We start from the raw sequence: 15010 nt of genomic DNA, 5'->3' as shown, positions 1-15010 counted from the left end.
GCCATATTGATTTGTGTTGGGGCCATATTACTGAAATAGAAGTACACTGGACTCGTACGATAGGGGAGAGAGAGCAACGTAGAGAGGGGGAGAGAAAAATAGCGTGAAGAAAAAAGGCCAATGTAGTATGTTGTCTCTATCGCACACTGTATAGTCTCTTAAAAAGTTAATGGTGTTAAAAAAAAAAGTATTGCTTAAAGAGACAACTGGGGAGGCCTGCTTGGTAATTGTTTGTCGAACAAAATTATGCAAAAATGAAACTTTACTTCATCCAAAATTCTACAATGTGCATGTGATGTGTTAAAGCGTTTTGTCGGAGCTAAAATGTCACCGGTGCGACATTTTTGCTGGGCCTGTATAATACATGCGCAATTTGGTTCGAATAGGAAAACATACTACAGAGTATGAGTGAGATCCTACCTTTCTTTTCGTTGTGGCTTTTTCCTTCAATGAGGTGTACCACGTGTTAGTGAGATAGTAGCGACTCACGGGGTTACCCATAGAAAAGAACAATATACTGACGTAGAAGATCGCTGGACATATCGTCTCTCATCCTTGCTTAGGTTTAGGTTCGTGATTACAATTCTTGATCGCTAGCACTCGCTAGATATGGGCCCTTTTAACGCCGTTTGTCATTGCGATTTAAAACGCATGACGTCTTAGAACAAGGTTACATTTGTTTCGTAACTTGTAACAAGTGCAATAAACGAGCAATAATGTTTCGTGTTTCCGTATTTGGACAAGTTGGCAAGTACCTATTAATAATTCCTTATAAAATTTTCTTTTACTTCAAACTATTTGTTTTTTAAATTTTATTATTGATACTATTACCTATTAGAAAGAAAGAACAATAAATAGAATGTATAATAATAGTTTAATTTGCATAAACAAATTTGTTAAGAACACTGCAATTTTTAAAAAATTAAGTAAAAGAAGTTTGAATAATCTAAGTTTTCAACTTTTGACAAACTTTTGCTATTTGGATTTCTCATATGGACAATACAAGCAAGTATTTATTTTCATTTGATAACTATTATTCTAAAAAATTATTTTATTCTTTGTTAAGAACATTATTCTAAAGTCAAACTGCTCTTTTTTTCATGCTTGTTTCAGGTTCAAAATTTTTGCCTGCACAGGCTGAGGGAGTGCTGACTGTCCTATTTATGGATAAACTATAAGATAGCATAAAGGAGTGCGTTATTCAGCCAACCGATGGCAAATACTTGCGATGTGTAATTAAGAAAACCAACCTGTATTTCTGTGATTTCTGAAATGAAGCTATCAAAGTACTGTTAAGTATTATTTTTGTGAAATCCACAGGGACACACTTTGTACTGCCACCTTTTTCAAGATGGATTCACATCCTTGATGCATTGAACGTTTTGTGGGGAAAATTAAGGAAGGCAGGCCTCAATTTTCTATTACTCTGTAATATTAACCAAGATAGATAAAAAAATGTTTTTCTATGAAGTCAGAAGCTAGGGTATTAGAAACATTAATCCAATTTGTTTACAAGAAATTTTCTCATATTAGAGCTTTAGTAAGGAAACGGTATCAGTAATTCAACAAAAAAATTAAAAATATCTGTAAGAAGTAATAATAATTGTAACATATGTACCTGACAATACTATCAATAACGGTGTATTAATAGCTTACTTATAGTTTTAATAAAATCATTGCTAATGTTTTTGTGATTTGCCTTTCAGAAAACGCAATAATTGTAATATATAACGAATTAACGCTATATGCATTGAATATCGATTATCTGTTGAATGGACACCACTGTAAAATTCAACAAATCGATATTTTATGCATATGGTGTTTATTCATTTCTAAATCATAAATATTTCACTATAAGTTTAAATCACGCCCTAAAAAAGTGAGTCTCATGACTACGTACACACGTTTGCAGTATTCCCTCCCGTTCCTTATGATTGTATCCCCAATGAAGGACATGTGCCAGATTTCAGCAACATTGTCACAAATATCATTTGGCGACAACCAAATATAAGTAGGAAAATGCTCAATGCTACGATTTTAGGCAATACCAAAAGCGTGGCGCCAAATCGTAGCGGCGAGTCCGGGAGTAACATTTTGTGATCATCGCCTCCGTCGATAATGCATCAGCCATGGTAGCCAAGCTGAACGTGATCACGAACGCAAAGCTTGGCGGGCAGAGGTTCTCAGCTACTTACTGCTGGTTCCTAGAGCAACCCTTTGAACGAGGTCACTCGTCAGATATTGCCTAAAAAATTGTTTTTCTTTGCATTCTTAAGTTCGAGCGCACAGTTTAAGCTCGATAAGGTTTACTATGACAAAAGCCAGCACCTTATGCCTATCTGCACTAGCAGAGGAGTTAGGTTCACACATACTCACGAATATGAAAATGTTAACATATTCGTGGTACATATTTCAAAATATTTCAAAATTCTCCATACTTACGATATGATGGTGCATTTGATAATTCATACTTTTAATTTACTCTTCTGATAACATATCCAAGAATCTGTTTTGACACCATAATGTAAAATCGATGCTTTAGTACTTCTATGAACGTTGAACGGCAGCACCGTCCCTGTGATTTGTACTTCTGTACGTTATATTAACCGTATAACGAATTTTAGGAAAGTTTTGATCCCTGTCTATCCGTAAGTAAAATTGTTTAATATAAATATAAATGGAATGTTATAAGATCATAAGGTTCACTGTATTTTTAAGAGAACTTACTAAAAGGCGCTCCATTATCTTAGTATCCGTAAAGGCAGCTCATTGAGGAAACGAAATGGGATTGCTGTGATAGAGAGCGCCGCCTGCTTTTATATCCTTACTGTGAACTCTATTTTCTCAATTGAACCAGCTAATTGAGACTCCTCCGGATAAAGAAAACGTAGGTAGTTACTCCTGTTGCAGGGTTTATTGTTTATCTTCAGAGAAGTACATGTACATGCGATATAGCGGGGTGGTTTTGACGTATTAAATACATTTTTTCTAATTAAGTTATACGAATTATCTTAAAAGTTGTCAAATCAAAATTCAAATCTAATAACTCATATCGAATAGAGGTATTACTTAGCGACAAGCTAAAAGGTACATGCTGGCTCACGCCATAACTCGGCATATGATTCATATGTTACATTTAATATTAATGTACACTTAGATAAAAATTGCACAGGTACAATATAAGTTATAAAGTAGGAAAGTACACGCGTATAGAAAAATAATAAAAATATGTGGCTCCTTAAAACGTAGTTGCGATAAGATAATTTTTAATGTCGTACAGCATCGTCTACACTCTGAATCAATTAATGGGGACAAGACACAGGAAATTAAATAAATATAAGAATACAAAGCTGGTACGAATCTACGTAATAAAAGAACTAGACGTGTCCTCGTATATGCGTGTAGGACGAAGAGAACAACAAAACTTCTCTAAAAGATAATATAAATAAATTTAATGAAGGGTGCAGGCGGGCCCCCCCATCTCATTATAAACACTCGTACGCGTTATCGCCCAGCGTCATCGCCAGGCTACCACACGGATCTTCGTAATCGAAATTATCAGCCATTATGCAACAGCGATTCCGTCACAAGAATTTCGATCTTCGTCGCGCCGATACGCAATATAATTTGTATGCTCGGAGGACGATACCTGTCTGCTATAAATTTGTATTACACAGCCAGAATAGCTAAAAAAAAAAAAGCAATTCTTCGTTCTCTTACTCGTAAATAATTCAAACATTTCAAATTGCATGCAATATTTATTTGAAAGTATCCTTTTCAAAAGTGTTTCCCTCATAATAATGATTTTTTAAATTTCACATAAAGTTCCTTTTATTTCTATTTTTTCTTTATCCATATCTTTTTCTATCGCTCTGACAAACGTTCATAAAATATTTCCCTTGATTTGGATTTTCTACAATTTTAATCGTTCCCCCACCACTTTACTACTGCGCGCCGTATTACGTTCGGACGAAGCATTGCGATATATCCTGGCTTAACTTTTTTTTTCCTGAGAATAATAAACCCTCTTCGGCCGTTGCACCCTTCCTACGCTATACTAGGGAATAAATAGAAATTCATAGCTCGATTAAGTTATCGGTAATTACGAATAGATAAAGTCTGGATGCGCGCGCACGTGCGTACCATCATTATCGTACCGTAAGTAACATACTGTCCAATACTACTGGTCGGTTATTCAGTAACTCTTTTTCTGCACCATAATTACCATGCGAGTCAGAAGCTGCGTGATTATCGTTATTCAAGAATTTTGATTAATGTCAAAAATGAAATAATAACAACACGATCGAGTAAAATCATTTACAATAAGGATTGATTATCGATCTCAACCCAGCACGATTGTGGTAACGAAAAAAAAAAAAAAAAAAAAAAAAAAAAAAAAAAAAAAAAAAAAAAAAAAAAAAAAAAAAAAATCAACTCTCGACGTCCAATTCGCTAAAAGGATGCCGTTCGTGGTTGTTATTGTTCTTGCTGGTGGTTTTTCTGATTCTGGTTCTTGTTAGTGATGGTTGGTGGCTTGTTAACTGTTAGTCTATGGACGTGGCAGCTGAATCGCCGTGGTTCGAGATCTGAGTGACAGCCACGGGCTCAGCGGCAAACTCTTCGCCCGAATCTCGGAAAGCCTGCGTGCGACACATAACACACACCGATCAATTTCTTATACCTTTCTCTCCTTGTCGGACACTCGATTCCTCGTCATTCGCTCACTCGCTCTAGCAATAACATCAATCGTGCAAATTAGACGTGGAAACGTTCACCATTCTTTTCTCGCAATTTAATCATATTGTTGCATCGTTAATAAAACATGCATGGAGCGTCTCGACGGGTCCACAGTCATACGGAAATTCGTATTTAGCTCTCGAGTCTAGCTGTTGTCTCATTCACTCTCTTTCTCTCTTTATTTGGCTATCACATGTGCGTACGAGCTATAGACAGTTCTGCGTGCTCTTTTTTTGTTATTACTCCATTTTCCATAAATTTGCATTTTTTTTTCTTCTAATTTCCGATCAAAATATTTTCTACGATTTTTTTATAAATATATATATATATATATATATGTATACTGGGCTGAGGATTGAGGGGTGCATGACGGAAGAGAAGCTCAACGCTTGATTGGATTTTCGCACTTACAACTGCCGCTTGCGTCCCATGTTACAAATCTTGAAGTGACAGAGGGCCATGTCTGTAACAAACGAAAAATGTCTAAAGTTTTAAATTTGAATTTTTAGATGAAGAAAACTAGTAGTAATCAAAGATGGCGGAGGCTGCATACTGGCGCCGATGTCTTAACGAGTCTGACTGTGTCAGCTATACTTTTATTTGTTAGGCAAACACGAGTTAAATCGATTGACAATTCTGACGTCACTAGCTCGCTTGTCATCGATGTCAATTGATTTAATTGGCTCGATCGAAAAGTCCATACAGCAATAGCGACCGATCTTACCACCAACGGTTTACCTTCAATTCTACTTCACCGTCTCTCAGCTTTGATTTTATTTATCACGCTGTGTCGGTCTGGGCAATCAGTGATCCCTGTATCAATTCTGTAATCACTTTTTGGACACGTACTCAATAGCAGTATCCGTGATACTGTCGTATATATGTATATCGCTAATCGGAAGTTCAAATCGTGTGATAATTATTATCGATCTCTACCGTTCGTTATACGGGTTGAAAAAGTTTCGCTGAACAACGCGTTTGGGATATGAATTGATTTGAAGAAAAAAAAAAAAATACTCACAGCTAGTTCGTTTGCCAGAATGAATGGGGGAGTGAACGATGGCACTAGGAACCGGAAGTGCCTCAGCATCCTCGTTCAAGAAATCTCTTTGAAATCCTTGATTGATCCTCTGATCTCTTTCCTTAGCTTCGAGTATAGCCTGGAGAGTAATCTGCTCGGCCGTTAGTTCGCGTTCCTGGTCGATTACCTCGTGTTTCCGATCGATCACCTGCCTTAACCTCTTTAACAGGATCTGCGTGGAAAATACGATAATTATGAAATTTGGCAAATTAGTGAATAACTCTAAAAAATAATCAAAATAGATTCTCACTTGACTCTCCATGTCGTCACTAAGCGCGTCGCTGTAGAACATTCCGGATGATTCCGGTTCCGGTTCGGCACGCACTACATGATTGCCCAGGACGCACGAAACCAGGATTAACAGAAGCCATAAGCCCGTCCTGCTGGTGCTGTTGTTGTTACTTGACATTTCTGTAACAAATAAGTAAAACGTACGTCAATGCATATCGAATAATATACTAATATACTATAATATACTATAACAGCCACGAGTGCGAGAAAGACAGACCGATAGGAATTCATAGATGCGAGACAGAGACAGGCATAACAGAGAAGCTTAAATAAAACCGTTGGACCTGTCAATTCGTCCAACCGTTTGGTGAAGGTTGCGGGAGGGTCTTAGATTTGACCAATTTTCTATACCGTAAATGAGCGCGAGAAAGATAAACGTATGGGCGCTCGCGTGCGTAAGACAGAGACACACATAGTCGGGCAGGATAAATTTCTTATTTATGTACTTTTTCACGGAATGGCATTGCAAACTGAATCATCAAAGTATCAAGTGACTGTCTGATGGTAATTTTTTTTTAATTTACATAATCACGTACGAGAAAACTACTTTGTAAATATTGAAATGGAAAATTATTTTTTTATTTCCTTTATGTCGTACTTCTCAAAAAAGTCTAGCTCGTTATATTTTTTGATGACCATTATAATATTTTCGATACAGAGATTGCCACAAACTTTTTTCTCTGTATACACGCTACCAGCATAGGCAACTTTGTTAGGAAAATATCAGTGGGCGATTTATCTCGATTTATTGTATATAACTGGAATATTATCTATCTATCAGCTGTGGACTCCTGACGTGCCTTTGAATACTAATGGTCGTCAAGACGTTAACAATCGGTTGTTATCACGACAGCCTGTTTCACGCACGTGCGTATTCACAATCGCTCAAACACTCTTGGTAGAGTCATTTCCAAAAGCTTTGCACATCTGCCACGTTTGGACGTTTAATGGCCCTTTGATTTTCCACTTGTTGCGCCAGCTCTGGCTGTGCCTCGAATAATGTACTGCGGTCAATTCTCGGAGTCGTATTTCCCAGAGGGCATTGCTTCCTTGTCTCGTGAGAAACGACATACTGCCGGTTCACATTTCAGTGGTTACAATAATACGAACGTAATTATTTTTTTTATATTTCAAAAATTTGTAAATTTTCGCAGCTACACCGATTCACGATATCCTATGGCTTCTTCGAAATCCACCCTTGTATTAATTTCAATAATTCGCTGTTGGGGTTGCGACGTCATTAAACGTCATATTATCTACGATTACAGTGTTGTAGGTATGCTGTGTTTGAGAACCTCTCGTTACTTAATTTTATTAATAATTAATATTCTTAACGAGGACGATTTGAAAATGGGTGAAAGTTGGTAATAATACTTATCCTTGGTATTAAAGGGCTGCTTCGAAAATATTATATCGGAGTTTTTATGCAGAATCCAGGGATCAGCTATGACTATGGGAATCTGAATGGACGTTTCTAACCTCAAGTACTTGAGCAGGTTTACTGTGAACACTTTGTGCAAAATATGGTTTGGATATATGCTTTAGCAATATCTGGATAAATTTAGCATTGAGCTATTTCGGTAACGATTTCATTTACGTTTAGACTATTTTGAGGAAATGTGGTTGTTTTGAGGTCTGTCCTCGAAGAATTTTCAGCGTAACAGCTATTTCGAGGGCCATGTAGCGAGATGCCACACCAAATTTGTTTAAATTTTTTTCAATGCTAGGCACCCGGAGTTGTGGCGGGCTTAAAAAATGTTTCGTTAGGTTAGGGTAGAATTTCAATGCAGTAATGTTCCAAGGTAGTAGTAAAAAAAATGAATCAGCTCGCTATTGTGAACGACCTTTTATGTTTCTTGTCCTCAAACTATACGATTGACGAGTATATATATATATATATATATATTTGGAAATATGAATAGCATATGCTTTCTGTACTTCCACGTTGTTTTCCCACTTTTGTTGTCCTCAAACTATACGATTGACGAGGTGGCGGGCTTAAAAAATGTTTCGTTAGGTTAGGGTAGAATTTCAATGCAGTAATGTTCCAAGGTAGTAGTAAAAAAAATGAATCAGCTCGCTATTGTGAACGACCTTTTATGTTTCTTGTCCTCAAACTATACGATTGACGAGTATATATATATATATATATATATTTGGAAATATGAATAGCATATGCTTTCTGTACTTCCACGTTGTTTTCCCACTTTTGTCCTATCGTTAATAGCTAAACATTGCGAATTACCTATAGGTATACGTCAAAGTACTATATTCCAATATAATTTTTTTTTACATAAAATAAAAAAATTATCTGCGGAAACTATCCCTATTCTCCCGTATTTCTGTCGTTTACCTAGCAGCGAACTTTTCTCGTAACTCAACATTTAAATTGCTGCCTACCATTATGGCCTGTTTGACGGCCCTCGGTTAACTCGACTAACGTATACCTGCCTGTTCTATAATAGGTATGTCCATTTGCACGAGTTATATTCGAAAACGTCGTTACAACAGAGATTAGAGTTTTAATCCCTTCCGTGATAACGATCACCGAATCCTGTATTCATTATCGAAATTTTTTTGGTTCTTTAATCTTCAGAAATTCGGCCTGGATCATTATGGTTCCGCAAGAAATCCAAAAATTTTACGCAACGTTGTTCATATATCTATATATTTTCAACATCAAAAGACCACTACCTTTGTACAAAATTTCCGGGTTTCTAAAGGTTAAACTTTCAATATGCCTTGTGGTTCGAATTTATTTCCTTCTATAATAATATTATATAATAATGTTATAGATTCAAAGAAATCAAACGCTCATTTCTATTATACAGCACAACCGGTGATGCAGAAGCTGTAGCAATCAATGGTATCAATAGAAACATATTTCATGGAAAAAAAAATGTAACCTGATCGACGCCTACACTTAGGTATACGTCTACGCTTACGAAAAAATGCTCTAGAAATGCATCTTGAAGGATACCTTAGCCACGTTACGATATAGGAAAATAAAAGATCGAAGGTTATAAATCTCAACATTTATTCATCTCCATACGGCACTGGTTTATCTTTAGGGTAGATTAGTGAGTGTGCAATAGACTAATTAGAAAGTTAAAAAATTAACCAAGAGTATAATTCCGTAGTATCGTAGTTAAACCACAAGGGAAAGTGAGTATACCATATCCATTAAAAAAAATTTCAAAAAAAGTGTAAACTTAAAAAAATTCAATCTCTCATTATAATTCGTAAGATATCGAAATAAAGGCTGGATGCCACTGTACAATGAAAGGGGTGTACAAGACACAGCAATAGCTCGTATATGCGTTATCGATTGTTAACTGTATATACGTACGTTACAATATAAACTTAAAACGCGATATCGATCATGGGATAATCTATTGATTGGGAATAATAAGACCCAAACAAATTTTATATAGAAACACGAACGTCCGATAATCGTGATTGGCACGATAAAAGGTATGAAAAAAATAACAAATAAAGTAAACGAACAAGGGATGATCGTTGAATTATTCCTACCTTTCTGCTTGTCGATGCTCTTTCCTTTCCCACCCTTAAGAGATTCCAGCATGGTCACGGAACCCTCGAAATTCTCAAACACTCGCGTGGCCAATTTCAAGGCAAAGTGGTAAGCGGAGCAGTTGTATTACTGATCCAATACGGTTTTCTAATCTTGAAAGATTTTGACTCTACGAATGGTACGTCACGCGCTTAGGTACAGAGGGGTGCTTTTTCGCGGAATGCCGTGTGCTCGAAGAGTGAGCCGTAGGGGCTGCTGCGCCCTCTATTATACCCCGGGAGGCGCACTCCTACTACCACCTGTGGAACAGATTTTTCGTCATCGATATAACCCACCACCTTTATGTTAACTGCCTTTAGCCACGTTGAACCCCCTTGAACACGTTTTTTTTTAAATATTTATTTATGCAAAAAAGCATTAAACTTGTGTACCGACTAAATACGCAGATATGAGTGAGAAAAAAAAAATTTGACGTATGCACCCGAAATCTAAAAAGGCACGTGCCTGGTACAAGTAACGTAATCTATACGTAGAATGTATGACGAACGATGTATTCGTTATCTAATATAATTTTACGATGGTACAGAGAAATTGAGATACAGAAACTCTTAAGGCTACGAGGATGACGGCAAACGAGAGTGAATGTTGCAAGAAATTTTATAGTTCCAGGAACGATGATTATTACGTTCGCGTAGATAATAATGATATTTGCTAACGGAAGCACAATTATTGCCGTATGTCGAGACCTATTTGCCCAGATTATACCTTGATAAGGCGTATTATCTGCCGTATGCTACTAAACTGTCATTGCTCTTAAGTCCCTATTGTGGAACTGGGATTCCGGTAAAGAATTTCTAAGAAGAATATTATATAATATTATTCAATTTGACATGATTTTTTTGGATCAACATATATGACTGGTATATGAGCGTCACGTCTGATATGAATGCGAACCTTTGAGGGCTGGTATACAATAATTTGTACTGACTGTACATAGAAGTACACCTGAATAGGGGCACGAGACATTTTAACGACGTTACCAAGACGTCCACATAACATTTTGGAAACGACAAGTTGTTCGTATTATTATACGATCGCCTACGTAATTTGTATCTTTTTGTGAACGCGTAGCCATTGAACTGTCACTGATGGATACAGAAGCTGATGAATAAACGATCGGGTCGTTTTGAGAAACTTCAACTTGTTTGACAAGGAATGTTATTTAAAAAAAAAGAAATTTGAAAAATTTTCATATATCGTAGGGAAAATCATTTTTTTTATATTATCCATAATATATTTATATACGAACGTTGCTCTTGATTTTTTCTTTTCGAATTCTAGGAAATGCGAATACAGTATATATTACTATTTTGTGTCTCGAAACTCCGTTACACGTTGCGGCTCTCTTAACGATTCCCAAAGTCCTTTTCGAACGGAGAAATGTTTTATTTGCTCTAGTGCGCATGCGCCGTTTTTCACTCCCTGCTATCGCCACTTAATTAAAGCCAATTCGTTTGTGCGATTAAACAGAGTCGACACGTTTGATTCTCTCTCTTCGTTTCGCAGCTTCTTATACCGTATGGATAGAGAAAGAGAAGGAGAGAGTTAGATAAATATATAGAGACACTTCGAGAGGAGGAGAGAAATTCATCCAAGCTTCTTAAGGAATAATGAATTGTTTTTTTTTTTACTTATGTAAAGGAAGTGAGCAAGAGACCCTCTCATGTTACTTGAGTAACAAAAGCAAGGAGCTTTCACTCTCCTGCGACTCGGAGAGCTTTTCATGTGTTCAAGGAAGTTTCTTCAAATTTATTCCAAAGTGTAACGAATTCCTTCGACTCTTTCGTCTGTACGTTGTTATCGTTGTCAGGTTATGTCTTACCGTTTAACAATGGCCTGGTGTCGTACACGTCTTGAATCCTAGCAATCTTGTCGCGGCTCATCGTGACTTAATATTTTCGGTTCTGAAATGCGAAAAGGGATACGATTTTTTGCTGTTTTGCTGTTGCCGAAAAGGATAAACGTATCGTGATATTAGCCAGAGATTGCGCAATTGTATCGGTATGGCGAGATGGACGACAGCATATTTGAAAAAGTCCGTTCAGTGCGTCACATTAATGCGAGTTTGTTGTTCCGATTGCGAATTAAGTTGCGCAGTTGAGGATAATTTGCGTACGGTGTGTACGATGAGCGCACGCTTAAAATTAGATGGAGAATTATTGTTTTTCAATGGGCGATCATCCAATCGGCGGACTTTTGTCGGAGGTCGCAAGTGCCGATTGGTTGCTCGTGACATCGTTAAAGCCCAAGTTCACGATAAGCTCGGTGGCTTATCGTAGCTGTGGACGTTTTTTTTTTCTCGTCGTCGACCGTATGCGGTAAAATGGCGGATCGCACCGATTGCTAGGACTTGGCGTTTCTACTCGCGTATCCTGTCGGATTTACGTTACTTGGGAGTTATTGCGAATTGACCTTAACGCGTTATGCACTTTGGAAAATTGCAATGCCGAAGTGTAATTATTGAGGTTATGTAATTTTTTGAGACAAACTTTTTCTTCTTCTTCTTCTTTCAGAGTAAAATGGCCGACTACACGGGGGACGAAAAGCCGTTTTTTGTGGAACGTGCGAAATCTGGTCGTGCTAAATGTAGGAAATGCAAGTGTTCCATCGAAAAGGACACGGTGAGATTGGCGAAAATCCAGTCCAATCCCTTTGGGGATGGATTGATGAAAGCTTGGCATCACGTTACGTGTCTCTTTGAAGTTTTCTCGAAGCAACGTCCACAGACGAAGAAGATCGATGATCCTCTTACGGATGTAGGAGGCTGGGAAGATTTATCAGATCAGGACAAGGAGCTTGTGTGGGCCGAGTTGAAGAATGCTGGTAAGAAGACATTAAAGCTCTTGAAGGATATACTCAATCCTTTTCAAACACTCACCGGCCCTGCTACCAAACGGCGGAGAGCTCGATGCGAGCAAGGCAACGATGACCCGTTCGCTTTCTTCTCTTCGAATTCACTGGCACGGAGACTGATCAAACAATGCTTTTTTTTTTCGATTTTTTTTTTCGCAAATGTATTTTTTTTTCAAATTGCGACAAATTACTTTCAATGCCAATTAATATTTACGCGAAAATGTATCGAATCAATTATCGGCAGATGTAATCAAAGAGCTAAGTATCTCATGCAGAAAATTGTCTGATTTTAGCATGGTACAAGACACCACCTGGAAAACAGCAAGGAATCTCGAAGGACGAAATTGCTGAAAGTTCTGAGGCAAGAGACGAGCGAGCTCCCGAAAAGAAACAAGACCTGTCGTCCGATTCGAAACCCGTGAGAAGAAAGTTAACCAAGAGAGGAAGCTCAAACGCCCAGAACTCATCCATCGAGAAGGTGCCAGATAATCTCGAGATTGCGTCAGAAAAATGTTCAGTGACAAAGGACGACATGTTTCGCGAATTTCGCCGTTTGTGCGCAGACATCGCCAACATGAGCGCCTACACGGAAAAGACTGAACTCATTCGAAATATGTTCACTCACGGTTCGCGGAACGGTGAGTCCGTGAAAAAATACCCTGACCCTTAGCCTTACGGTCTATGCATAAAGTGTTCAGGGAGATTCAGTTGAGACTGATAGAAAAGAGACCAAAAGAGGAGACAATGGGAAGGAAGACACCTCGAGTGTCAGAGGTCTATCTTTCTTGAGGATCTCAACATTATTCTTCATACTGTAAGAAGAAAAGATACCGAAAGACCCACCGTCTCTGTACTGTATATCGTAGGGTGGATCGTTACGTTGTAGAGATACTAGCTGGCGACGAGTGGCGCTTGCGATTAATTAACGCAACATTTTTTGCCTCTTTTGTTCTGGTATTCCTCCTTCTGTACTTACGATCAGGGTTTATTTACCTTAGTTTAAGCAGCGACAACCCTGGATATCTGTGGTATAGGTGTTCTCGTCTCGAGTGATGAATTGTTATTCATTTGTGAAATGAGGGAAAATGTAAAAATACTTTGCGCTCTTTTGAATTAGTAATTCGATTCAGGTATCCGAAATGTTGTACGGGTAGTGCATAAGAAAGTAGATCGCCGAGACGGTAACGAGAGGAATAAACCAGAATGAATCATGCGAGCAATGATGCACATGGCGGGAACGTATATGCATCGAGTGCAATAATTAATTGTATCAATGGAGTATCATTAGTTTCCATATAAACAGACTCTCGCCCTCGGTCTTCGCGCTACTTTTCGTTGGGTGTCGTCGACGCTCGCCGTCGGCGTCCTCAACGCGGTGAGCTACGTAAATATGATATCGGAATCAGATACAAGGAAACCATAATTCACAGCGGGCTTTGCCGCGACTAGAAAGTGGAATATTTTTATGGGTGGTTATCTCAGTGAGTTGCGACAAATTGAGTTGAGTCAATGATTAAAAAAAGTCTCAAGGATAATTCATGAGAAAAGGTTTGTCAAAATTTTCATTTTACATTGGTATTATTTTATCTCCCTCATTTCTGAATCAGGCGATTAAGTGGATCTATGGTAAATACTTACGTTAGACAATTGTTGAATTCAGTTGAGCCTCGTGGATCAGGTGGTTATTAATGTAAGCGGATTGAAAATTAATAATTGATTAAGATTGCTTATTCGGCGTATCAAAGATCTTCACGCTTCTCTCTTAAGGCATCACTGCTGTGCTTTGACTTCCGGCAGTACCAATCGACCCTGACGATTCTTCCTATACTTTATAGATATTTTTCTTTTATATTCTTCCGCCGTGTCTTTTACTTTGTCCGACTGTGAACAAGCGGAGTATATATGATATCGCGTTATTCTCTCCTACAACCGGCTTAATCGTCGTACTCGAATGAATGAGAGAATTCTTTGGATCTTGCGTAAGAGGAGAATGAACTATTAGCGATCCTTTTAAGCACACTTCATTCACCGTTTTGCGACTATTGGCCTACGGAGGGGGCCGCAGTGACTTATAAGCTTGGAGTCCCCACCGCCTACCAATCTGCTATGCCGATGACGAGCCCCTTCGTCTGCCTTCGTCTGCAGCCAGCTTGGCTCCAGACTCCTTCTCTCCAATCTTCTCTCTTTTCTTTCTCTCACGTCATTTTCTCCAATCTACATCTCTCTGCACAGAGATTTTTTTCATATCTCTCAGGCGGTCCAAGTAGGTACAGGAATATCCCTTCAAGGACAGGACAATTTGATAGCGATAAAAATTTGCATTATTTTTATCAGGGTGAGATTTACAGAAAAATTGTTAATTTTGGAAAAACTTAATGGAAAAAAATTCTTGTGTTTCAGGAAAGATTTAATTCCTCGATTCTTATGATACAGTCATGCCGGCGACCTTGTTC

The 15010-nt window shown here is 38.0% G+C and overlaps 2 protein-coding genes across 6 annotated transcripts in view; one reads left to right on the top strand and one right to left on the bottom strand.

Annotated features, from left to right (window-relative positions):
* The window catches only part of LOC107266720 (DNA ligase 3), a 29773-nt gene that overhangs the window by 2999 nt on the left and 11764 nt on the right, over positions 1-15010 (top strand). For 2 of the 3 annotated variants that reach the window (XM_025084022.1, XM_015737484.2), the window contains exons 2-3: positions 12218-12527; positions 12851-13195. In XM_025084022.1, coding sequence (XP_024939790.1) covers positions 12224-12527; positions 12851-13195 — 649 coding nt within the window. In that variant the 5' untranslated portion in view covers positions 12218-12223. Of the gene's footprint in view, positions 1-12217; positions 12528-12850; positions 13196-13241; positions 14106-15010 lie in introns of those variants that run through there. The other variant, XM_025084023.1, reaches the window with a different exon arrangement.
* Positions 4414-14907, bottom strand: LOC107266731. 3 transcript variants are annotated; one of them, XM_015737505.2, is made up of 6 exons: positions 14196-14907; positions 11527-11608; positions 6069-6229; positions 5759-5990; positions 5149-5200; positions 4414-4640 (listed from the first exon to the last, which is right to left on the bottom strand). In XM_015737505.2, the coding sequence occupies exons 2-6, from the start codon at positions 11585-11587 to the stop codon at positions 4550-4552; spliced, it is 597 nt and encodes a 198-aa protein (XP_015592991.2). In that variant the 5' UTR covers positions 11588-11608; positions 14196-14907; the 3' UTR covers positions 4414-4549. The 3 variants fall into 3 exon arrangements, with proteins under 3 accessions (XP_015592991.2, XP_015592992.2, XP_015592993.2); XM_015737506.2 differs by lacking the exon at positions 14196-14907 and adding an exon at positions 9644-9943 and having other exon boundaries at positions 11527-11586; XM_015737507.2 differs by lacking the exon at positions 11527-11608 and having other exon boundaries at positions 14196-14898.

Source organism: Cephus cinctus, unplaced genomic scaffold (assembly GCF_000341935.2).
Source record: "Cephus cinctus unplaced genomic scaffold, Ccin1 Ccin1_scaffold0330, whole genome shotgun sequence".
NCBI lineage: Eukaryota > Metazoa > Arthropoda > Insecta > Hymenoptera > Cephidae > Cephus > Cephus cinctus.
The sequence above is the reverse complement of the archived record's forward strand: the minus strand, read 5'-3'. Positions and strand labels throughout refer to the sequence as shown.